The following is a 25,707-nucleotide window of genomic DNA, read 5'->3' as shown; positions in this document are numbered from 1 at the left end:
AGGACACAGGACAGTTGGAACTGTGTCTCATGCTCCCTGTCACCTCCTTTCAACCAAAAAGATGGCAGCCCCCATGAATCACAAACATTTGCCTGTTCTTTTAAAACAGGGTGGGTAAGAGATTATATTACCTATCTATTTTAATTAACATAACTAATGTAACTTAATGACAGTATGTTTGTTTAGGCTGAAGTTCCTCTTTAAGCAATACCAGTTGCCTGGCAGCCCTGCTGACCCTCTGCCCCTTATACTTTCAGCCATAGCCCCTGAACAAGCATGCAGCAGATCAGGTGTTTCTGACATTGTCAGATCTGACAAACTTAGCTGCATGCTTGTTTCTGGTGTGATTCAGACACTACTGCAGCCAAATAGATCAGCAGTGCTGCCAGGAAACTACTATTGTTTAAAAGGAGAAAAATATGGCAGCCTCCATGATCTTCTCATTTCAGCTGTCCTCTAACTGAGGAGAGAGAGACCTTTGGACCTTACGCTGTCCTCTGGGCCCCCAGCACTCCACGGGACCCTGCTGCACATCACGACCCTGTTCCTCTTCACGCATGATCACTGGATATAGGCTTTAAATTAGTGCTTCTAAAACATTCCCTATCAACCTACCAGTTGTAAGCTGTCCCTCTGCACTCCACATGTTTCCAAGTAATTATCTGCACCTCTGCGCACACAGAGGATAGAGACAGAGGAATCCAGCATTTATGTTTACTGAACACAGACAAGGTGCAATGCCAGTATCTAAAATCACAGCTAAAACCTACACTGCACATGTAAGGCATTAGTGATCAAGGAAATATTGTAAAGTGGACCTGAACTCCTCTCTGCTCTATAAGATAAGCAACAGCATACTAACCTTTAAAGAAAAAACATTTCTTTATTACAGCTGATACAAATCCTGCAATAAATCTGCTGTTTGTCTGCTTCCTGCTTTCATGGAAGCACAAATATGGTTAGCATTCTGTATTAGCTGCTCTGCCCAGGCAGTCAGCTAACACAGCTGAGAGATCAAATTACAACTTGTGCTTAGTCACAGATGAGAGGGAATTAGACAGGGTAAACTCTCTAAATACATACAGGGTGTATTTCTCTATGTTTTCCTTCTGTCCTGTGCAAGAGTTCAGGTCCACCTTAACCACTTGCCGACCGCACGCTTATACCGTGCGTCAGGCAAAGTGGCAGCTGCAGGACCAGCGACGCAGTATTGCATCGCCAGCTGCAGGCTGATTAATCAGGAAGCAGCTGCTCGCGCGAGCGGCTGCTTCCTGTCAAATCACGGCATAGGGCTCCGTGAATAGCCTGCGGGCCGCCGATGGCGGCTCGCAGGCTAAATGTAAACACAAGCGGAAATAATCCGCTTTGTTCACATTGTACGGCCATAAGGCAGATCGGCGATCCCCAGCCAATCAGCGGCCGGGGATCGCCGCCATGTGACAGGGGACAGCCTGTCACTGGCTGCACAGGACGGATAGCGTCCTGTGCAGCCCGGATCACTGGGCATGACAGGTAGGAGAGGGAGGACGGGAATTTCGCCACGGAGGGGGGCTTTGAGGTGCCCCCCCGCAACACCCATCAGGCAGGAGCGATCAGACCCCCCCAGCACATCATCCCCCTAGTGGGGAAAAAAGGGGGGCGATCTGGTCGCTCTGCCTGCACCCTGATCTGTGCTGGGGGCTGCACAGCCCACCCAGCACAGATCACCTAAAACAGCGCTGGTCCTTAAGGGGGGTAAAGGGTGGGTCCTCAAGTGGTTAAAGCATATTCTCCTGACAAGCACTTTAAATACTTCAAAAACAAAGAAAACCTATTGATTGTCACAGAGCTGTATTATATCACAATGTTTCTTTATTTCTAGTCAAATGTGGAAAATAAAAGTTGCATCAGTTATAATTACAAAGCCGACTATTTACAATAATTACACTTTACAGCCACCAGGGGGCGCCTGTCACCTCACACCGTCCACTTCAGACACCTGGAAACAGACAGAGGACACAGAGTTATTGCTGGGCCTGAGGAAGTCACACAGACAGAAGGCACAGAGTTATTGCTGGGCCCGGGGAAGTCACACAGACAGAGGGCACAGAGTTATTGCTGGGCCAGGGGAAGTCACACAGACAGAGGATACAGAGTTATTGCTGGGCCAGGGGAAGTCACACAGACAGAGGATACAGAGTTATTGCTGGGCCAGGGGAAGTCACACAGACAGAGGACACAGAGTTATTGCTGGGCCAGGGGAAGTCACACAGACAGAGGACACAGAGTTATTGCGGGGCCAGGGGAAGTCACACAGACAGAGGACACAGAGTTATTGCGGGGCCAGGGGAAGTCACACAGACAGAGGACACAGAGTTATTGCTGGGCCAGGGGAAGTCACACAGACAGAGGACACAGAGTTATTGCTGGGCCAGGGGAAGTCACACAGACAGGGGACACAGAGTTATTGCTGGGCCAGGGGAAGTCACACAGACAACAGGACACAGAGTTATTGCTGGGCCAGGGGAAGTCACACAGACAGAGGATACAGAGTTATTGCTGGGCTGGAGGAAGTCACACAGACAGAGGACACAGAGTTATTGCTGGGCCAGGGGAAGTCACACAGACAGAGGACACAGAGTTATTGCTGGGCCAGGGGAAGTCACACAGACAGAGGACACAGAGTTATTGCTGGGCAGAGGAAGTCACACAGACAGAGGACAGAGTTATTGCTGGGCCAGAGGAAGTCACACAGACAGAGGACACAGAGTTATTGCTGGGCCAGAGGAAGTCACACAGAGAGAAGGATACAGTGTTATTGCTGGGCCAGAGGAAGTCACACAGAGAGAAGGATACAGAGTTATTGCTGGGCCAGAGAAAATCACACAGACAGAGGACAGAGTTATTGCTGGGCGAGGGGAAGTCACACAGACAGAGGACAGAGTTATTGCTTGGCCAGGGTTAGTCACACAGATAGAGGATACAGAGTTATTGAGGGGCGAGAGGAAGTCACACAGACAGAGGACAGAGTTATTGCTGGGCCAGGGGAAGTCACACAGAGGACAGAGTTATTGCTGGGCCGGAGGAAGTCACACAGACAGAGGACAGAGTTATTGCTGGGCCAGAGGAAGTCACACAGACAGAGGACAGAGTTATTGCTAGGCCAGAGGAAGTCACACAGACAGAGGACAGAGTTATTGCTGGGCGAGGGGAAGTCACACAGACAGAGGACAGAGTTATTGCTTGGCCAGGGTTAGTCACACAGATAGAGGATACAGAGTTATTGAGGGGCGAGAGGAAGTCACACAGACAGAGGACAGAGTTATTGCTGGGCCAGGGGAAGTCACACAGAGGACAGAGTTATTGCTGGGCCGGAGGAAGTCACACAGACAGAGGACAGAGTTATTGCTGGGCCAGAGAAAGTCACACAGACAGAGGACAGAGTTATTGCTAGGCCAGAGGAAGTCACACAGACAGAGGACAGAGTTATTGCTGGGCCAGGGGAAGTCACACAGACAGAGGACAGAGTTATTGCTGGGCCAGAGGAAGAGACACAGACAGAGGACACATAATTATTGCTGGGCCCGAGGAAGTCACACAGACAGAGGACACAGAGTTATTGCTGGGCAAGGGGAAGTCACACAGACAGAGGACACAGAGCTATTGCTGGGCCAGGGGAAGTCACACAGACAGAGGACACAGAGTTATTGCTGGGCAAGGGGAAGTCACACAGACAGAGGACACAGAGCTATTGCTGGGCCAGGGGAAGTCACACAGACAGAGGACACAGAGTTATTGCTGGGCCAGAGGAAGTCACACAGAGGACACAGAGTTATTGCTGGGCCGGAGGAAGACACACAGACAGAGGACACAGAGTTATTGCTGGGCAGAGGAAGTCACACAGACAGAGGACACAGAGTAATTGCTGGGCCAGGGGAAGTCACACAGACAGAGGGCACAGAGTTATTGCTGGGCCAGGGGAGGTCACACAGACAGAGGACATAGTTATTGCTGGGCCAGAGGAAGTCACACAGACAGAGGACACAGAGTTATTGCTGGGCCAGGAGAAGTCACACAGACAGAGGACACAGAGTTATTGCTGGGCCACAGGAAGTCACACAGACAGAGGACACAAAGTTATTGCTGGGCCGGAGGAAGTCACACAGAAAGACGACACAGAGTTATTGCTGGGCTGGAGGAAGTCACACAGACAGAGGATACAGAGTTATTGCTGGGCCAGGGGAAGTCACACAGACAGAGGACACAGAGTTATTGCTGGGCCAGAGGAAGTCACACAGACAGAGGACACAGAGTTATTGCTGGGCCAGGAGAAGTCACACAGACAGAGGACACAGAGTTATTGCTGGGCCACAGGAAGTCACACAGACAGAGGACACAGAGTTATTGCTGGGCCAGGGGAAGTCACACAGAAAGACGACACAGAGTTATTGCTGGGCCAGGGGAAGTCACACAGACAGAGGACACAGAGTTATTGCTGGGCCAGGGGAAGTCACACAGACAGAGGACACAGAGTTATTGCTGGGCCAGGGGAAGTCACACAGACAGAGGACAGAGTTATTGCTGGGCCAGGGGAAGTCACACAGACAGAGGATACAGTGTTATTGCTGGGCCAGGGGAAGTCACACAGACAGAGGACACAGAGTTATTGCTGGGCCAGAGGAAGTCACACAGGCAGAGGACAGAGTTATTGCTGGGCCAGAGGAAGTCACACAGACAGAGGATACAGAGTTATTGCTGGGCCAGAGGAAGTCACACAGGCAGAGGACAGAGTTATTGCTGGGCCAGGGGAAGTCACACAGACAGAGGATACAGTGTTATTGCTGGGCCAGGGGAAGTCACACAGACAGAGGACACAGAGTTATTGCTGGGCCAGGGGAAGTCACACAGACAGAGGACACAGAGTTATTGCAGGGCCAGAGGAAGTCACACAGACAGAGGACACAGAGTTATTGCTGGGCCAGGGGAAGTCACACAGAAAGACGACACAGAGTTATTGCTGGGCCAGGGGAGGTCACACAGACAGAGGACAAAACATGGAAGATGGGAGGGGAGGAGTCACCTGGTCTCCTGATGTGTCCCCAGGCATTTCACACAGCAATACCGTGCCCCACAAGACACGCAGCAATAGTTGGAGGGCAATCCGCACACCGCACAGAAATGACGCTGCGGGAAGCTGGATGAAGAGGCACATGCTGTGAGGTAGTTGGGGCCTTCACTGGTGCTTAAATTCTGAAAGGGAAAACAAAAAGTATAAATATAAGACAAATTCATTCATACACCTATGCCCCTCCTCCTGCAGGGTGACACAGACAAAAGGAGCTACCAGTCTGCTCCTCCTCCTGCAGGGTGACAGGCAGAAGGGAGCTACCAGTCTGCCCCTCCTCCTGCAGGGTGACAGGCAGAAGGGAGCTACCAGTCTGCTCCTCCTCCTGCAGGGTGACACAGACAGAGCTGCCAGCCTGCCCCTCCCCCGCAGGGTGACACAGACATAAGGGAGCTGCCAGTCTATCCCTCCTCCTGCAGGGTAACACAGACAGAAGAGAGCTGCCAGTCTGCCCCTCCTCCTGCAGGATGACACAGACAGAAGAGAGCTGCCAGCCTGCCCCTCCTACTGCAGGGTGAGACAGAAGGGAGCTGCCAGTCTGCCCCTCCTACTGCAGAGTGACACATACAGAGCTACCAGTCTGCCCCTCCTCCTGCAGGGTGGCACAGACAGAAGGGAGCTGCCAGCCTGCCCCTCCTCCTGCAGGGTGACACAGACAGAAAGGAGCTACCAGTCTGCTCCTCCCCCTGCAGCGTGACACAGACAGAAGGGAGCTACCAGTCTGCCCCTCCCCCTGCAGGGTGACACAGACAGAAGGCAGCTGCCAGTCTGCTCCTCCTCCTGCAGGGTGACACAGACAGAAGGGAGCTGCCAGCCTGCCCCTCCTCCTGCAGGGTGACAGACAGAAGGGAGCCGCCAGTCTGCCCCTCCTCCTGCAGGGTGACACAGACAGAAGGGAGCTGCCTGTCTGCCCCTCCTCCTGCAGGGTGACACAGACAGAAAGGAGCTGTCAGTCTGCCACTCCTCCTGCAGGGTGACACAGACAGAAGGGAGCTGCCAGTCTGCCCCTCCTCCTGCAGGGTGACACAGACAGAAGGGAGCTACCGTCTTGCCCCTCCTCCTGCAGGGTGACACAGACAGAAGGGAGCTGCCAATCTGCCCCTCCTCCTGCAGGGTGACACAGACAGAAGGGAGCTGTCAGTCTGCCCCTCCTCCTGCAGGGTGACACAGACAGAAGGGAGCTACCGTCTTGCCCCTCCTCCTGCAGGGTGAAACACACAGAAGGGAGCTGCCAATCTGCCCCTCCTCCTGCAGGGTGACACAGACAGAAGGGAGCTTCCGTCCTGCCCCTCCTCCTGCAGGGTGACACAGACAGAAGGGAGCTTCCGTCCTACCCCTCCCCCTGCAGGGTGACACAGACAGAAGGCAGCTGCCAGTCTGCTCCTCCTCCTGCAGGGTGACACAGACAGAAGGGATCTGCTAGTCTGCCCCTCCTCCTGCAGGTTGACACAGACAGAAGGCAGCTGCCAGTCTGCTCCTCCTCCTGCAGGGTGAAAAAGACGGAAGGGAGCAGCCAGCCTGCCCCTCCCCCTGCAGGGTGACACAGACAGAAGGGAGCTGCCAGTCTGCCCCTCCTCCTGCAGGGTGACACAGACAGAAGGGAGCTACCATCCTGCCCCTCCTCCTGCAGGGTGACACAGACAGAAGGGAGCTCCCAGTCCGCCCCTCCTCCTGCAGGGTGACACAGACAGAAGGGAGCTGCCAGTCTGCCCCTCATCCTGCAGGGTGACACAGACAGAAGGGAGCTACCATCCTGCCCCTCCTCCTGCAGGGTGACACAGACAGAAGGGAGCTGCCAGTCTGCCACTCCTCCTGCAGGGTGACACAGACAGGAGGGAGCTGCCAGTCTGTCCCTCCTCCCGCAGGGTGACACAGACAGAAGGGAGCTACCACTCTGCCCCTCCTCCTGCAGGGTGACACAAACAGAAGGGAGCTACCAGTCTGCCCCTCCCCCTGCAGGGTGACACAAACAGAAGGGAGCTGCCTGTCCTTCCTCCTGCAGGGTGACAGACAGAAGGTAGCTGCCAGTCTGCTCCTCCTCCTGCAGGGTGACACAGACAGAAGATAGATGCCAGTCGGCCCCTCCTCCTGCAGGGTGACACAGACAGAAGGGAGCTGCCAGTCTGCCCCTCCTCCTGCAGGGTGAAACAGACAAAAGGGAGCAGCCAGCCTGCCCCTCCCCCTGCAGGGTGACACCGACAGAAGGGAGCTCCCAGTCCGCCCCTCCTCCTGCAGGGTGACACAGACAGAAGGGAGCTCCCAGTCCGCCCCTCCTCCTGCAGGGTGACACAGACAGAAGGGAGCTGCCAGTCTGCCCCTCCTCCTGCAGGGTGACACAGACTGAAGGGAGCTGCCAGTTTGCCACTCCTCCTGCAGGGTGACACAGACAGAAGGGAGCTGCCAGTCCGCCCCTCCTCCTGCAGGGTGACACAGACAGAAGGGAGCTACCATCCTGCCCCTCCTCCTGCAGGGTGACACAGACAGAAGGGAGCTGCCAGTCTGCCACTCCTCCTGCAGGGTGACACAGACAGAAGGGAGCTGCCAGTCTGCCACTCCTCCTGCAGGGTGACACAGACAGGAGGGAGCTGCCAGTCTACCCCTCCTCCTGCAGGGTGACACAGATAAGAGGGAGCTGCCAGTCTGCCCCTCCTCCTGCAGGGTGACAAAGACAGAAGGGAGCTGCCAGTCTGCCCCTTCTCCTGCAGGGTGACACAAACAGAAGGGAGCTACCAGTCTGCCCCTCCCCCTGCAGGGTGACACAGACAGAAGGGAGCTGCCAGTCTGCCCCTCCTCCTGCAGGGTGACACAAACAGAAGGGAGCTCCCAGTCTCCCCCTCCTCCTGCAGGATGACACAGACAGAAGGGAGCTGCCAGTCTGCCTCTCCCCCTGCAGGGTGACACAGAAGGGAGCTACCAGTCTGCCCCTCCTCTGCAGGGTGACACAGACAGAAGGGAGCTGCCAGTCTGCCCCTCCTCCTGCAGGGTGACACAGACAGAAAGGAGCTGCCAGTCTGCTCCTCCTCCTGCAGGGTGACACAGAAGGGAGCTGCCAGTCTGCCCCTCCTCCTGCAGGGTGACACAGACAGAAGGGAGCTACCAGTCTGCCCCTCCCCCTGCAGGGTGGCACAGACAGAAGGGAGCTGCCAGTCTGCCCCTCCTCCTGCAGGGTGACACAGATAGAAGGGAGCTTCCAGTCTGCCCCTCCTCCTGAAGGGTGACACAGACAGAAGGGAGCTGCCAGTCTGCCCCTCCTCCTGCAGGGTGACACAGACAGAAAGGAGGTACCAGTCTGCCCCTCCTCCTGCAGGGTGACACAGACAGAATGGAGCTGCCAGCCTGATTAGCCCCCTGCAGGGTGACACAGACAGAAGGGAGCTGCCAGCCTGATTAGCCCCCTGCAGGGTGACACAGACAGAAGGGAGCTGCCAGTCTGCCTCTCCCCCTGCAGGGTGACACAGACAGAAGGGAGCTGCCAGTCTGCCCCTCCCCCTGCAGGGTGACACAGACAGAAGGGAGCTGTCAGTCTGCCCCTCCTCCTGAAGGGTGACACAGACAGAAGGGAGCTGCCAGTCTGCCCCTCCTCCGGCAGGGTGACAAAGACAGAAGGGAGCTGCCAGCCTGACCCGCCCCCTGCAGGGTGACACAGACAGAAGGGAGCTGCCAGTCTGCCCCTCCCCCTGCAGGGTGACACAGACAGAAGGGAGCTGCCAGTCTGCCCCTCCTCCTGCAGGGTGACACAGACAGAAGGGAGCTGCCAGCCTGACCCGCCCCCTGCAGGGTGACACAGACAGAAGGGAGCTGCCAGTCTGCCCCTCCCCCTGCAGGGTGACACAGACAGAAGGGAGCTGCCAGTCTGCCCCTCCCCCTGCAGGGTGACACAGACAGAAGAGAGCTGCCAGCATGCCCCTCCCCCTGCAGGGTGACACTGACAGAAGGGAGCTGCCAGTCTGCCACTCCTCCTGCAGGGTGACACAGACAGAAGGGAGCTGCCAGTCTGTCCCTCCTCCCGCAGGGTGACACAGACAGAAGGGAGCTACCAGTCTGCCCCTCCTCCTGCAGGGTGACACAAACAGAAGGGAGCTACCAGTCTGCCCCTCCCCCTGCAGGGTGACACAAACAGAAGGGAGCTGCCTGTCCTTCCTCCTGCAGGGTGACAGACAGAAGGTAGCTGCCAGTCTGCTCCTCCTCCTGCAGGGTGACACAGACAGAAGATAGCTGCCAGTCTGCCCCTCCTCCTGCAGGGTGACACAGACAGAAGATAGCTTCCAGTCTGCCCCTCCTCCTGCAGGGTGACACAGACAGAAGGGAGCTGCCAGTCTGCTTCTCCTCCTGCAGGGTGAAACAGACAGAAGGGAGCAGCCAGCCTGCCCCTCCCCCTGCAGGGTGACACCGACAGAAGGGAGCTCCCAGTCCGCCCCTCCTCCTGCAGGGTGACACAGACAGAAGGGAGCTCCCAGTCCGCCCCTCCTCCTGCAGGGTGACACAGACAGAAGGGAGCTGCCAGTCTGCCCCTCCTCCTGCAGGGTGACACAGACTGAAGGGAGCTGCCAGTCTGCCACTCCTCCTGCAGGGTGACACAGACAGAAGGGAGCTGCCAGTCCGCCCCTCCTCCTGCAGGGTGACACAGACAGAAGGGAGCTACCATCCTGCCCCTCCTCCTGCAGGGTGACACAGACAGAAGGGAGCTGCCAGTCTGCCACTCCTCCTGCAGGGTGACACAGACAGAAGGGAGCTGCCAGTCTGCCACTCCTCCTGCAGGGTGACACAGACAGGAGGGAGCTGCCAGTCTACCCCTCCTCCTGCAGGGTGACACAGATAAGAGGGAGCTGCCAGTCTGCCCCTCCTCCTGCAGGGTGACAAAGACAGAAGGGAGCTGCCAGTCTGCCCCTTCTCCTGCAGGGTGACACAAACAGAAGGGAGCTGCCAGTCTGCCCCTCCTCCTGCAGGGTGACACAAACAGAAGGGAGCTCCCAGTCTCCCCCTCCTCCTGCAGGATGACACAGACAGAAGGGAGCTGCCAGTCTGCCTCTCCCCCTGCAGGGTGACACAGAAGGGAGCTACCAGTCTGCCCCTCCTCTGCAGGGTGACACAGACAGAAGGGAGCTGCCAGTCTGCCCCTCCTCCTGCAGGGTGACACAGACAGAAAGGAGCTGCCAGTCTGCTCCTCCTCCTGCAGGGTGACACAGAAGGGAGCTGCCAGTCTGCCCCTCCTCCTGCAGGGTGACACAGACAGAAGGGAGCTACCAGTCTGCCCCTCCCCCTGCAGGGTGGCACAGACAGAAGGGAGCTGCCAGTCTGCCCCTCCTCCTGCAGGGTGACACAGATAGAAGGGAGCTTCCAGTCTGCCCCTCCTCCTGAAGGGTGACACAGACAGAAGGGAGCTGCCAGTCTGCCCCTCCTCCTGCAGGGTGACACAGACAGAAGGGAGGTACCAGTCTGCCCCTCCTCCTGCAGGGTGACACAGACAGAATGGAGCTGCCAGTCTGCCTCTCCCCCTGCAGGGTGACACAGACTGAAGGGAGCTGCCAGCCTGATTAGCCCCCTGCAGGGTGACACAGACAGAAGGGAGCTGCCAGTCTGCCCCTCCCCCTGCAGGGTGACACAGACAGAAGGGAGCTGCCAGTCTGCCCCTCCCCCTGCAGGGTGACACAGACAGAAGGGAGCTGTCAGTCTGCCCCTCCTCCTGAAGGGTGACACAGACAGAAGGGAGCTGCCAGTCTGCCCCTCCTCCTGCAGGGTGACACAGACAGAAGGGAGCTGCCAGCCTGACCCGCCCCCTGCAGGGTGACACAGACAGAAGGGAGCTGCCAGTCTGCCCCTCCCCCTGCAGGGTGACACAGACAGAAGGGAGCTGCCAGTCTGCCCCTCCCCCTGCAGGGTGACACAGACAGAAGAGAGCTGCCAGCATGCCCCTCCCCCTGCAGGGTGACACTGACAGAAGGGAGCTGCCAGTCTGCCACTCCTCCTGCAGGGTGACACAGACAGAAGGGAGCTGCCAGTCTGCCACTCCTCCTGCAGGGTGACACAGACAGGAGGGAGCTGCCAGTCTACCCCTCCTCCTGCAGGGTGACACAGATAAGAGGGAGCTGCCAGTCTGCCCCTCCTCCTGCAGGGTGACAAAGACAGAAGGGAGCTGCCAGTCTGCCCCTTCTCCTGCAGGGTGACACAAACAGAAGGGAGCTACCAGTCTGCCCCTCCCCCTGCAGGGTGACACAGACAGAAGGGAGGTACCAGTCTGCCCCTCCCCCTGCAGGGTGACACAGACAGAAGGGAGGTACCAGTCTGCCCCTCCTCCTGCAGGGTGACACAGACAGAATGGAGCTGCCAGTCTGCCTCTCCCCCTGCAGGGTGACACAGACTGAAGGGAGCTGCCAGCCCGATTAGCCCCCTGCAGGGTGACACAGACAGAAGGGAGCTGCCAGTCTGCCCCTCCCCCTGCAGGGTGACACAGACAGAAGGGAGCTGCCAGTCTGCCCCTCCCCCTGCAGGGTGACACAGACAGAAGGGAGCTGTCAGTCTGCCCCTCCTCCTGAAGGGTGACACAGACAGAAGGGAGCTGCCAGTCTGCCCCTCCTCCTGCAGGGTGACACAGACAGAAGGGAGCTGCCAGCCTGACCCGCCCCCTGCAGGGTGACACAGACAGAAGGGAGCTGCCAGTCTGCCCCTCCCCCTGCAGGGTGACACAGACAGAAGGGAGCTGCCAGTCTGCCCCTCCTCCTGCAGGGTGACACAGACAGAAGGGAGCTGCCAGCCTGACCCGCCCCCTGCAGGGTGACACAGACAGAAGGGAGCTGCCAGTCTGCCCCTCCCCCTGCAGGGTGACACAGACAGAAGGGAGCTGCCAGTCTACCCCTCCCCCTGCAGGGTGACACAGACAGAAGAGAGCTGCCAGCATGCCCCTCCCCCTGCAGGGTGACACTGACAGAAGGGAGCTGCCAGTCTGCCCCTCCCCCTGCAGGGTGACACAGACAGAAGGGAGCTGCCAGTCTGCCCCTCCCCCTGCAGGGTGACACTGTATCACAAACCTGTTCTTCAAGAAGAGCCTGGAAATTCTTTCGGAACCTTAGCTTGAAATGGTCTCCTCGAGTTTTCTTCTTTTTCTTGCCTAAAAAAAAATATATATATATATAATGAGCATGGAATTCTCAACTGAAAACACTAGGTGGCAGTGTATTGAAATGTGAGGAAATAAGACCTGCGCTGGGCAAAGTACGGACCACTGGCCCGATAGTCAGCCAGATTCCTCACCTCCATCACTTGTCTATGCGCTTGAAGTTTTGACTCAGGGTGACTATTTATTATCTAATGTTAATAGAGTCAAAGAGTAAGCTTTCCAGCTGGTATTACTTCTTCAGACTCTTTCCTATCAATGGGCACAGCTTTTGTTACCTTCAGAGACGGTTCCTAGATAGCGATGGCGCTGCCTAGGAGAACTCATGGAGAAGCATGTGATCAGTGTGATCAACTGGTAGATTTGTAAGGTTCTGATTTGCTGGTCATGATCATGTGTTAAACCAGGAAGTGATCACAGCAAATCAGAGGCTTACATATCTATCAGCTGACCAAGCTGATCACATGCTTCTCCATGCGTTCTCCAAGGCTGGGCCATCCCGGTTCTTAGATTGAGGGGGTCGGCCAGCAGAGGGCGGCGCCCCCGGATAACCTGGAAGTGTGTACTCATGCAGAGGCCGCCAGCAGGCAGCTATGACACTAGGACAGTGGTTGGCTTTTTGATGCAGGGCCAGATTCTATGCATCTCCTATAACACACACCCCTAAGACCCAGACCGACCCGGTCCTGACTCGGGCAGAAGCTGTCACTTGCATTCCTGATGTTTAACTCTTTCAGGCAGAGAAAGTAAAAAAGGAACACAGCCTAGCTATTTGTGTGCTTGGCACTGTACATACCCATGTTTATCTCATGTCACCTCGATTGTTCTTTATGCTCCCGATAGGTGGGAACTGGGCGATTATTTCCAACATGTCCGATCTGTTTCCAATCGAGAAAGGGATCGATTTTGCGAAGTTTGGACACGTACAGACGGTACCACTTCCTGTCCGATCACCTGCCGATCAGACAGGAAATTGCATCGTGTGTTCCCAGCATTAGTTGTCTGGTTACATTTAACTCCTTTGGCTTGTCGTTATTCCCGAGTGTAGCTCGGGTTTACTTTTCACTGAAATTAGAGGTAAACCCGAGAACCTTCCTATCCATCTCAGTGTTATTGTTGTTGCCCAGTAATTATTTTATGTACAATGGGATTTTTTCATCTCCAGAGATGCTGCGTTTCGATGGAGGCCCAGCTTTCCCCATGCCTCGCCATCCTTTACATGGGCTGGTGGGAGGAGATCCGCATTTCTGGAGACACGAATCCCGTTTTCTCACACATCCCTTAGTATGGGAGGCGGCATCGTACCAGATGACATCACGGGGGAGGGGCAGCGTTTACCGCGGGAACACTCACCTGTTTCTGTGTCATCATCAAACTGCGGCAGGCGTTTGAGCTGCGGGAGGTTGGCGTGGGGGTCATCCTGAAAGTTGTCCTTTTCCAAAGCCTCTAGCTGGCGGTTCAGGCGTCGCTGTCGGGTGGCCGAATCCAACACCCGCCTCTGGGAGGGGTCATTAGAGCGGACTAAAAGAAACAAAATAACAAACGAGAGCATTATTAGTATTGTTCAGTCCTTGCGCTTACCAAACAAAGAACAGTCCGACAGGGAGGCCACAGCTGCCCCGCCCAGTGCTGACTCCATGCAGACCTACAGCGAGCTCACAGCTGCCCCGCCCAGTGCTGACTCCATGCAGATCTACAGCGAGCTCACACCTACCCTGCCCAGTGCTGACTCCATGCAGATCTATAGCGAGCTCACAGCTGCTCCGCCCAGTGCTGACTCCATGCAGATCTATGGCAGAAGCACACAGCTGCTCTGCCCAGTGCTGACTCCATGCAGATCTACAGCGAGCTCACAGCTGCTCCGCCCAGTGCTGACTCCATGCAGAGCCACAGCGAGCTCACAGCTGCCCTGCCCAGTGCTGACTCCATGCAGATCTATGGCAGAGGCACACAGCTGCTCTGCCCAGTGCTGACTCCATGCAGATCTACAGCGAGCTCACAGCTGCTCCGCCCAGTGCTGACTCCATGCAGATCTACAGCGAGCTCACAGCTACCCTGCCCAGTGCTGACTCCATGCAGATCTATAGCGAGCTCACAGCTGCCCCGCCCAGTGCTGACTCCATGCAGATCTACAGCGAGCTCACAGCTGCCCCGCCCAGTGCTGACTCCATGCAGACCTACAGCGAGCTCACAGCTGCCCCGCCCAGTGCTGACTCCATGCAGATCTACAGCGAGCTCACAGCTGCCCCGCCCAGTGCTGACTCCATGCAGATCTACAGCGAGCTCACAGCTGCCCCGCCCAGTGCTGACTCCATGCAGAGCTACAGCGAGCTCACAGCTGCTCCGCCCAGTGCTGACTCCATGCAGAGCCACAGCGAGCTCACAGCTGCTCCGCCCAGTGCTGACTCCATGCAGATCTATGGCAGAGGCACACAGCTGCCCCGCCCAGTGCTGACTCCATGCAGACCTACAGCGAGCTCACAGCTGCTCCGCCCAGTGCTGACTCCATGCAGATCTGTGGCAGAAACACACAGCTACCCTGCCCAGTGCTGACTCCATGCAGATCTATAGCGAGCTCCCAGCTGCTCCGCCCAGTGCTGACTCCATGCAGATCTACAGCGAGCTCACAGCTGCCCTGCCCAGTGCTGACTCCATGCAGATCTACAGCGAGCTCACAGCTGCCCCGCCCAGTGCTGACTCCATGCAGATCTACAGCGAGCTCACAGCTGCCCCGCCCAGTGCTGACTCCATGCAGATCTACAGCGAGCTCACAGCTGCCCCGCCCAGTGCTGACTCCATGCAGATCTACAGCGAGGCCACAGCTGCCCCGCCCAGGGCTGACTCCATGCAGACCTACAGCGAGCTCACAGCTGCTCCGCCCAGTGCTGACTCCATGCAGATCTACAGCGAGCTCACAGCTGCTCCTCCCAGTGCTGACTCCATGCAGAGCTACAGCGAGCTCACAGCTGCTCCGCCCAGTGCTGACTCCATGCAGATCTACAGCGAGGCCACAGCTGCTCCGCCCAGTGCTGACTCCATGCAGATCTACAGCGAGCTCACAGCTGCCCCGCCCAGTGCTGACTCCATGCAGAGCTACAGCAAGCTCACAGCTGCCCCGCCCAGTGCTGACTCCATGCAGAGCTACAGCGAGCTCACAGCTGCCCCGCCCAGTGCTGACTCCATGCAGAGCTACAGCAAGCTCACAGCTGCCCCGCCCAGTGCTGACTCCATGCAGAGCTACAGCGAGCTCACAGCTGCCCCGCCCAGTGCTGACTCCATGCAGAGCTACAGCGAGCTCACAGCTGCCCCGCCCAGTGCTGACTCCATGCAGATCTACAGCGAGCTCACAGCTGCCCCGCCCAGTGCTGACTCCATGCAGAGCTACAGCGAGCTCACAGCTGCCCCGCCCAGTGCTGACTCCATGCAGATCTACAGCGAGGCCACAGCTGCCCCGCCCAGTGCTGACTCCATGCAGAGCTACAGCGAGCTCACAGCTGCCCTGCCCAGTGCTGACTCCATGCAGATCTACAGCGAGCTCACAGCTGCTCTGCCCAGTGCTGACTCCATGCAGATCTACAGCGAGCTCACAGCTGCCCCGCCCAGTGCTGACTCCATGCAGATCTACAGCGAGCTCACAGCTACCCTGCCCAGTGCTGACTCCATGCAGATCTATAGCGAGCTCACAGCTGCTCCTCCCAGTGCTGACTCCATGCAGATCTACAGCGAGCTCACAGCTGCCCCGCCCAGTGCTGACTCCATGCAGAGCTACAGCGAGGCCACAGCTGCCCCGCCCAGTGCTGACTCCATGCAGATCTACAGCAAGGCCACAGCTGCCCCGCCCAGTGCTGACTCCATGCAGATCTACAGCGAGCTCACAGCTGCTCTGCCCAGTGCTGACTCCATGCAGATCTACTGCGAGCTCACAGCTGCCCCGCCCAGTGCTGACTCCATGCAGATCTACAGCGAGCTCACAGCTACCCTGCCCAGTGCTGACTCCATGCAGATCTACAGCGAGCTCACAGCTGCTCCTCCCAGTGCTGACTCCATGCAGATCTACAGCGAGCTCACAGCTGCCCCGCCCAGTGCTGACTCCATGCAGAGCTACAGCGAGGCCACAGCTGCCCCGCCCAGTGCTGACTCCATGCAGATCTACAGCGAGCTCACAGCTGCCCCGCCCAGTGCTGACTCCATGCAGAGCTACAGCGAGGCCACAGCTGCCCCGCCCAGTGCTGACTCCATGCAGATCTACAGCGAGGTCACAGCTGCCCCGCCCAGTGCTGACTCCATGCAGATCTACAGCGAGGTCACAGCTGCCCCGCCCAGTGCTGACTCCATGCAGATCTACAGCGAGCTCACAGCTGCTCCGCCCAGTGCTGACTCCATGCAGATCTACAGCGAGCTCACAGCTGCCCTGCCCAGTGCTGACTCCATGCAGATCTACAGCGAGCTCACAGCTGCCCTGCCCAGTGCTGACTCCATGCAGATCTATGGCAGAAGCACACAGCTGCCCCGCCCAGTGCTGACTCCATGCAGAGCTACAGCGAGCTCACAGCTGCTCCGCCCAGTGCTGACTCCATGCAGATCTACAGCGAGCTCACAGCTGCCCTGCCCAGTGCTGACTCCATGCAGATCTACAGCGAGCTCACAGCTGCCCTGCCCAGTGCTGACTCCATGCAGATCTACAGCGAGCTCACAGCTGCCCCGCCCAGTGCTGACTCCATGCAGACCTACAGCGAGGTCACAGCTGCTCTGTCCAGTGCTGACTCCATGCAGACCTACAGCGAGGTCACAGCTGCTCTGTCCAGTGCTGACTCCATGCAGATCTACAGCGAGCTCACAGCTGCCCTGCCCAGTGCTGACTCCATGCAGATCTACAGCGAGCTCACAGCTGCCCTGCCCAGTGCTGACTCCATGCAGATCTATGGCAGAAGCACACAGCTGCCCCGCCCAGTGCTGACTCCATGCAGAGCTACAGCGAGCTCACAGCTGCTCCGCCCAGTGCTGACTCCATGCAGATCTACAGCGAGCTCACAGCTGCCCTGCCCAGTGCTGACTCCATGCAGATCTACAGCGAGCTCACAGCTGCCCTGCCCAGTGCTGACTCCATGCAGATCTACAGCGAGCTCACAGCTGCCCCGCCCAGTGCTGACTCCATGCAGACCTACAGCGAGGTCACAGCTGCCCCGCCCAGTGCTGACTCCATGCAGATCTACTGCGAGCTCACAGCTGCCCCGCCCAGTGCTGACTCCATGCAGATCTACAGCGAGCTCACAGCTGCCCCGCCCAGTGCTGACTCCATGCAGATCTACTGCGAGCTCACAGCTGCCCCGCCCAGTGCTGACTCCATGCAGATCTACAGCGAGCTCACAGCTGCTCCGCCCAGTGCTGACTCCATGCAGATCTACAGCGAGCTCACAGCTGCTCCTCCCAGTGCTGACTCCATGCAGATCTATAGCGAGCTCACAGCTGCCCCGCCCAGTGCTGACTCCATGCAGAGCTACAGCGAGCTCACAGCTGCTCCGCCCAGTGCTGACTCCATGCAGATCTACAGCGAGGTCACAGCTGCCCCGCCCAGTGCTGACTCCATGCAGATCTACAGCGAGCTCACAGCTGCCCCGCCCAGTGCTGACTCCATGCAGAGCTACAGCGAGCTCACAGCTGCCCCGCCCAGTGCTGACTCCATGCAGATCTACAGCGAGCTCACAGCTGCTCCGCCCAGTGCTGACTCCATGCAGATCTACAGCGAGCTCACAGCTGCTCCGCCCAGTGCTGACTCCATGCAGATCTACAGCGAGCTCACAGCTGCTCCGCCCAGTGCTGACTCCATGCAGATCTACAGCGAGGTCACAGCTGCCCCGCCCAGTGCTGACTCCATGCAGATCTACAGCGAGCTCACAGCTGCCCCGCCCAGTGCTGACTCCATGCAGAGCTACAGCGAGCTCACAGCTGCTCCTCCCAGTGCTGACTCCATGCAGAGCTACAGCGAGCTCACAGCTGCTCCGCCCAGTGCTGACTCCATGCAGAGCTACAGCGAGCTCACAGCTGCCCTGCCCAGTGCTGACTCCATGCAGATCTACAGCGAGGTCACAGCTGCCCCGCCCAGTGCTGACTCCATGCAGATCTACAGCGAGCTCACAGCTGCCCCGCCCAGTGCTGACTCCATGCAGAGCTACAGCGAGCTCACAGCTGCTCCTCCCAGTGCTGACTCCATGCAGATCTACAGCGAGCTCACAGCTGCCCCGCCCAGTGCTGACTCCATGCAGAGCTACAGCGAGCTCACAGCTGCTCCTCCCAGTGCTGACTCCATGCAGAGCTACAGCGAGCTCACAGCTGCTCCTCCCAGTGCTGACTCCATGCAGAGCTACAGCGAGCTCACAGCTGCCCTGCCCAGTGCTGACTCCATGCAGATCTACAGCGAGCTCACAGCTGCTCTGCCCAGTGCTGACTCCATGCAGATCTACAGCGAGGCCACAGCTGCTCCGCCCAGTGCTGACTCCATGCAGATCTACAGCGAGCTCACAGCTGCCCTGCCCAGTGCTGACTCCATGCAGATCTATGGCAGAAGCACACAGCTGCCCCGCCCAGTGCTGACTCCATGCAGATCTACAGCGAGCTCACAGCTGCCCCGCCCAGTGCTGACTCCATGCAGAGCTACAGCAAGCTCACAGCTGCCCCGCCCAGTGCTGACTCCATGCAGACCTACAGCGAGCTCACAGCTGCCCCGCCCAGTGCTGACTCCATGCAGACCTACAGCGAGCTCACAGCTGCTCCGCCCAGTGCTGACTCCATGCAGACCTACAGCGAGGCCACAGCTGCCCCGCCCAGTGCTGACTCCATGCAGATCTACAGCGAGCTCACAGCTGCTCCGCCCAGTGCTGACTCCATGCAGACCTACAGCAAGCTCACAGCTGCCCTGCCCAGTGCTGACTCCATGCAGACCTACAGCGAGCTGACAGCTGCTCTGCCCAGTGCTGACTCCATGCAGATCTATAGCGAGCTCACAGCTGCTCCGCCCAGTGCTGACTCCATGCAGACCTACAGCAAGCTCACAGCTGCCCCGCCCAGTGCTGACTCCATGCAGACCTACAGCGAGCTCACAGCTGCCCCGCCCAGTGCTGACTCCATGCAGAGCTACAGCGAGCTCACAGCTACCCTGCCCAGTGCTGACTCCATGCAGACCTACAGCAAGCTCACAGCTGCCCCGCCCAGTGCTGACTCCATGCAGACCTACAGCGAGCTCACAGCTGCCCCGCCCAGTGCTGACTCCATGCAGATCTACAGCAAGCTCACAGCTGCCCCGCCCAGTGCTGACTCCATGCAGACCTACAGCGAGCTCACAGCTACCCTGCCCAGTGCTGACTCCATGCAGATCTACAGCGAGCTCACAGCTGCTCCGCCCAGTGCTGACTCCATGCAGATCTACAGCGAGGCCACAGCTGCCCCGCCCAGTGCTGACTCCATGCAGATCTACAGCGAGCTCACAGCTGCCCCGCCCAGTGCTGACTCCATGCAGATCTACAGCGAGCTCACAGCTGCTCCGCCCAGTGCTGACTCCATGCAGATCTACAGCGAGCTCACAGCTGCTCTGCCCAGTGCTGACTCCATGCAGACCTACAGCGAGGCCACAGCTGCCCCGCCCAGTGCTGACTCCATGCAGATCTACAGCGAGCTCACAGCTGCTCCGCCCAGTGCTGACTCCATGCAGATCTACAGCGAGCTCACAGCTGCTCTGCCCAGTGCTGACTCCATGCAGACCTACAGCGAGGCCACAGCTGCCCCGCCCAGTGCTGACTCCATGCAGATCTACAGCGAGCTCACAGCTACCCTGCCCAGTGCTGACTCCATGCAGATCTATAGCGAGCTCACAGCTGCCCCGCCCAGTGCTGACTCCATGCAGATCTACAGCGAGCTCACAGCTGCTCCGCCCAGTGCTGACTCCATGCAGACCTACAGCGAGCTCACAGCTGCTCTGCCCAGTGCTGACTCCATGCAGAGCTACAGCGAGCTCACAGCTGCCCCGCCCAGTGCTGACTCCATGCAGATCTACAGCGAGCTCACAGCTGCTCCGCCCAGTGCTGACTCCATGCAGATCTACAGCGAGCTCACAGCTGCTCCGCCCCGCCCAGTGCTGACTCCATGCAGATCTACAGCGAGCTCACAGCTGCTCCGCCCAGTGCTGACTCCATGCAGATCTACAGCGAGCTCACAGCTGCTCTGCCCAGTGCTGACTCCATGCAGACCTACAGCGAGGCCACAGCTGCCCCGCCCAGTGCTGACTCCATGCAGATCTACAGCGAGCTCACAGCTACCCTGCCCAGTGCTGACTCCATGCAGATCTATAGCGAGCTCACAGCTGCCCCGCCCAGTGCTGACTCCATGCAGATCTACAGCGAGCTCACAGCTGCTCCGCCCAGTGCTGACTCCATGCAGACCTACAGCGAGCTCACAGCTGCTCTGCCCAGTGCTGACTCCATGCAGAGCTACAGCGAGCTCACAGCTGCCCCGCCCAGTGCTGACTCCATGCAGATCTACAGCGAGCTCACAGCTGCTCCGCCCAGTGCTGACTCCATGCAGATCTACAGCGAGCTCACAGCTGCCCCGCCCAGTGCTGACTCCATGCAGACCTACAGCGAGCTCACAGCTGCTCTGCCCAGTGCTGACTCCATGCAGACCTACAGCGAGCTCACAGCTGCTCCGCCCAGTGCTGACTCCATGCAGATCTACAGCGAGCTCACAGCTGCTCCGCCCAGTGCTGACTCCATGCAGATCTACAGCGAGCTCACAGCTGCTCCGCCCAGTGCTGACTCCATGCAGATCTACAGCGAGCTCACAGCTGCCCCGCCCAGTGCTGACTCCATGCAGATCTGTGGCAGAAACACACAGCTGCCTTGCCCAGTGCTGACTCCATGCAGATCTACAGCGAGCTCACAGCTGCTCTGCCCAGTGCTGACTCCATGCAGACCTACAGCGAGCTCACAGCTGCCCCGCCCAGTGCTGACTCCATGCAGATCTACAGCGAGCTCACAGCTGTCCTGCCCAGTGCTGACTCCATGCAGATCTACAGCGAGGTCACAGCTGCCCCGCCCAGTGCTGACTCCATGCAGATCTACAGCGAGCTCACAGCTGCCCTGCCCAGTGCTGACTCCATGCAGAGCTACAGCGAGGTCACAGCTGCCCCGCCCAGTGCTGACTCCATGCAGATCTAAAGCGAGGCCACAGCTGCCCCGCCCAGGGCTGACTCCATGCAGATCTACAGCGAGCTCACAGCTGCCCCGCCCAGTGCTGACTCCATGCAGATCTACAGCAAGCTCACAGCTGCCCCGCCCAGTGCTGACTCCATGCAGACCTACAGCGAGCTCACAGCTACCCTGCCCAGTGCTGACTCCATGCAGATCTACAGCGAGCTCACAGCTGCTCCGCCCAGTGCTGACTCCATGCAGAGCTACAGCGAGCTCACAGCTACCCTGCCCAGTGCTGACTCCATGCAGACCTACAGCGAGCTCACAGCTGCTCCGCCCAGTGCTGACTCCATGCAGATCTACAGCGAGCTCACAGCTGCCCTGCCCAGTGCTGACTCCATGCAGATCTACAGCGAGCTCACAGCTGCTCCGCCCAGTGCTGACTCCATGCAGATCTACAGCGAGCTCACAGCTGCCCTGCCCAGTGCTGACTCCATGCAGATCTACAGCGAGCTCACAGCTGCCCCGCCCAGTGCTGACTCCATGCAGATCTACAGCGAGCTCACAGCTGCCCCGCCCAGTGCTGACTCCATGCAGAGCTACAGCGAGCTCACAGCTGCTCCGCCCAGTGCTGACTCCATGCAGACCTACAGCGAGCTCACAGCTGCTCCGCCCAGTGCTGACTCCATGCAGATCTACAGCGAGCTCACAGCTGCTCCGCCCAGTGCTGACTCCATGCAGATCTACAGCGAGCTCACAGCTGCTCCGCCCAGTGCTGACTCCATGCAGATCTACAGCGAGCTCACAGCTGCTCCGCCCAGTGCTGACTCCATGCAGATCTACAGCGAGCTCACAGCTGCCCCGCCCAGTGCTGACTCCATGCAGATCTACAGCGAGCTCACAGCTGCTCCGCCCAGTGCTGACTCCATGCAGATCTACAGCGAGGTCACAGCTGCCCCGCCCAGTGCTGACTCCATGCAGACCTACAGCGAGCTCACAGCTGCTCTGCCCAGTGCTGACTCCATGCAGAGCTACAGCGAGGTCACAGCTGCCCCGCCCAGTGCTGACTCCATGCAGATCTACAGCGAGCTCACAGCTGCCCCGCCCAGTGCTGACTCCATGCAGAGCTACAGCGAGGCCACAGCTGCCCCGCCCAGTGCTGACTCCATGCAGATCTACAGCGAGCTCACAGCTGCTCCGCCCAGTGCTGACTCCATGCAGAGCTACAGCGAGCTCACAGCTGCCCCGCCCAGTGCTGACTCCATGCAGACCTACAGCGAGCTCACAGCTACCCTGCCCAGTGCTGACTCCATGCAGATCTACAGCGAGCTCACAGCTGCCCCGCCCAGTGCTGACTCCATGCAGATCTACAGCGAGGCCACAGCTGCCCCGCCCAGTGCTGACTCCATGCAGAGCTACAGCGAGCTCACAGCTGCCCCGCCCAGTGCTGACTCCATGCAGAGCTACAGCGAGCTCACAGCTGCTCCTCCCAGTGCTGACTCCATGCAGATCTACAGCGAGCTCACAGCTGCCCTGCCCAGTGCTGACTCCATGCAGATCTACAGCGAGCTCACAGCTGCTCTGCCCAGTGCTGACTCCATGCAGATCTACAGCGAGGTCACAGCTGCCCCGCCCAGTGCTGACTCCATGCAGATCTACAGCGAGCTCACAGCTGCTCTGCCCAGTGCTGACTCCATGCAGACCTACAGCGAGCTCACAGCTGCTCCGCCCAGTGCTGACTCCATGCAGATCTACAGCGAGCTCACAGCTGCTCCGCCCAGTGCTGACTCCATGCAGATCTATGGCAGAAGCACACAGCTGCTCCGCCCAGTGCTGACTCCATGCAGAGCTACAGCGAGCTCACAGCTGCCCCGCCCAGTGCTGACTCCATGCAGATCTACAGCGAGCTCACAGCTGCTCCGCCCAGTGCTGACTCCATGCAGAGCTACAGCGAGCTCACAGCTGCTCCGCCCAGTGCTGACTCCATGCAGATCTATGGCAGAAGCACACAGCTGCTCCGCCCAGTGCTGACTCCATGCAGATTTGTATCAGAAGCACACAGCTGCTCCGCCCAGTGCTGACTCCATGCAGATCTATGGCAGAAGCTCAAAGCTGCTCCTCCCAGTGCTGACTCCATGCAGATCTATGGCAGAAGCACACAGGGCCAGATTTGCCAACACAAGTAAAGTGATCTAAATAAAAAGTATAGTAGCTTGAATGCCACAGAAGATGGTTGTGCTCTATAAATAAAAAGTACTAACAATAATATCTGAAAGTGCACAGAGTGGAGGCGTCCTGAACAGAGAGCAGCTGCAGTGATGAGCAGACTGACTAAGCGCTGGAGCAGGCAAAGCTTCACTGCGGTACTCTGCCAATTAAAGGACAACCGTAGTGAGAGTGATATAGAGGCTGGCATATGTATTTCCTTTTAAAGAGAATCTGTAACGTCAAAACGTCCCCTGGGGGGTACTCACCTCGGGTGGGGGAAGCCTCCGGATCCTAATGAAGCTTCCCACGCCGTCCTCCGTCCCTCGGGGGTCTCGCTGCAGCCCTCCGTACAGCGGTGACAGCAATATCTACCTTCCTGGCTCCTGCGCAGGCGCTCTGACGGCTCCGAAGTAGGCGGAAATACCCGATCGCCGTCGGGTCTGCTCTACTGCACAGGCGCAAGTTTCCGGCGCCTGCGCAGTAGAGCGGACCCGATTGAGATTGGGTATTTCCATCTACTTTGGAGCCGAAAGCAGCCAGCAAAGGTAAATATTGAATTTACAGTCGGGTCTATCGCCGGCTATTCGGAGGGCTGCAGCGAGACCCCCGTGGGACAGAGGACGGCGTGGGAAGCCTCATTAGGATCCGGAGGCTTCCCCCACCCGATGTGAGTACCCCCCAGGGGATGTTTTTGATGTTACAGAGTCTCTTTAAGCAATACCAGTTCCCTGGCTGTCCCACTGATCCTCTGCCTTTAATACTTTTAGCCATTGCCCCTGAACAAGCATGCAGCATATCTGGTGTTTCTTACATTATTGTCAGATCTGAGACTACTGCCGCCAAAGAGATCAGCAAGACTGCCAGGCAACTGGTATTGTTCAAAAGAAAAGAATGTGGCTGCCTCCGATATTCTTCCCACTTCAGTTGCCCCTAAGTGTGTGCGGAAACTAAGAGAAGTGCTACAGTACCCACACTTACTAAAGGGGGGGGGGGGGAGCATGGATAGGAAGGTCAGACAAGTTGGCTACACAATAGTGGATGAAAGTGGCTGCACTCATTGGTTTTGGGGGAGGGGTGGGGGTGGTGGTATGAAGGTAGCTGCAGAGGATGGGGGATTGGGCACACTTGTGTTATTTTTCTGGGGAGGGGGGCATGGGTAGGTAGGGGAGTTGGTAGGTGAGAGAGTGTGAGTGTGTTTTGCCATAACTCCCAACTTTTTGAGATGAGAAAGAGGGACACTTAAGCCACACCCCTGATCACGCCCCCATCACACCCCTAGTCACACATACAATAAATATTTCATACGAAAAATGTTTTATGATTCAAACCACACGGGTCCTTTCTATCCTGGATCATTTTCCTTCATATTAACATTTTACAATTACAAATATATATATATATATATATATATATATATATATATATATATATATATATATATATATATATATATATATATATTTAAAGGATGCAAATAAAGTCTTGAGTCAAACACTTTTTTTTAGTAGAGAAATATTAAATTTAGCAAGAAAGAGGGACAAAGTCCTGAAAGAGGGACAACAAATGAGAAGGAAAGAGGGACAGGGCTCCAAAAGGGGGACAGTTGGGAGCTATGGTCTTGCACTTATTGGTTTTGGAGTGAAGGGTGAGTAGCTACAGAGCACAAAGGAATGACCACGCTTGTTTGGGGCATGTAAACTCCCCCAAGGTCTGCCATTACAATTCTGGTAAGGAGACATAAAGTTCAGCACTCATGGTAAAGCTTGGTGTGTGGCCCTTTAAGGACCAACCCCCTCTACCTCCACACTGCTGATAACATGATAGAGGAGCCCCCCAGGAGCCGGATGCACCCCCTCAGCCCTCCTCTCCTTGCTCAGGGAGCCCACAGGCTGCTGCCATTCTGTGCACAGATACGCGGGGGGCGTGGCCTGGCAGCTGCTTGGGCGGGGGCCAGTCACGTGACGGCTGGGGAAGACTCCGCGCGGCGCTCACCTGACGGCTTCTTGTCCAACATGAGGAACCCCTCGCGCGGCTATTACAAAGCGACCGCTGCAGAATCCGGAAGCGTGGCTGCGAAGCGCATGCGCAGAACGCCGGCACCACTT

General features: G+C 57.8%; 1 protein-coding gene across 1 annotated transcript; it reads right to left on the bottom strand.

Annotated features, from left to right (window-relative positions):
* Window positions 1-1,833: 1,833 nt before the first annotated feature.
* Window positions 1,834-25,705, bottom strand: ZNHIT1 (zinc finger HIT-type containing 1). The gene is made up of 5 exons (XM_068273904.1): window positions 25,595-25,705; window positions 13,569-13,736; window positions 12,130-12,209; window positions 5,060-5,229; window positions 1,834-1,978 (listed from the first exon to the last, which is right to left on the bottom strand). The coding sequence occupies exons 1-5, from the start codon at window positions 25,614-25,616 to the stop codon at window positions 1,957-1,959; spliced, it is 462 nt and encodes a 153-aa protein (XP_068130005.1). The 5' UTR covers window positions 25,617-25,705; the 3' UTR covers window positions 1,834-1,956.
* Window positions 25,706-25,707: the final 2 nt, after the last annotated feature.

Source organism: Hyperolius riggenbachi, chromosome 3 (genome assembly GCF_040937935.1).
Source record: "Hyperolius riggenbachi isolate aHypRig1 chromosome 3, aHypRig1.pri, whole genome shotgun sequence".
In the NCBI taxonomy this organism is placed as follows: Eukaryota; Metazoa; Chordata; class Amphibia; order Anura; family Hyperoliidae; genus Hyperolius; species Hyperolius riggenbachi.
This window is presented reverse-complemented; position numbering and strand designations above follow the sequence as displayed.

Excerpts from the sequence above, each read along its gene's own strand:
- ZNHIT1 (XM_068273904.1), bottom strand. The coding sequence starts at position 25,616 with ATGTTGGACAAGAAGCCGTCAG. Across the intron at positions 13,737-25,594 it reads GTTGGACAAGAAGCCGTCAG|TCCGCTCTAATGACCCCTCC; the intron begins GTGAGCGCCGCG and ends TGTTTCTTTTAG. Across the intron at positions 12,210-13,568 it reads TGATGATGACACAGAAACAG|GCAAGAAAAAGAAGAAAACT; the intron begins GTGAGTGTTCCC and ends ATTTTTTTTTAG.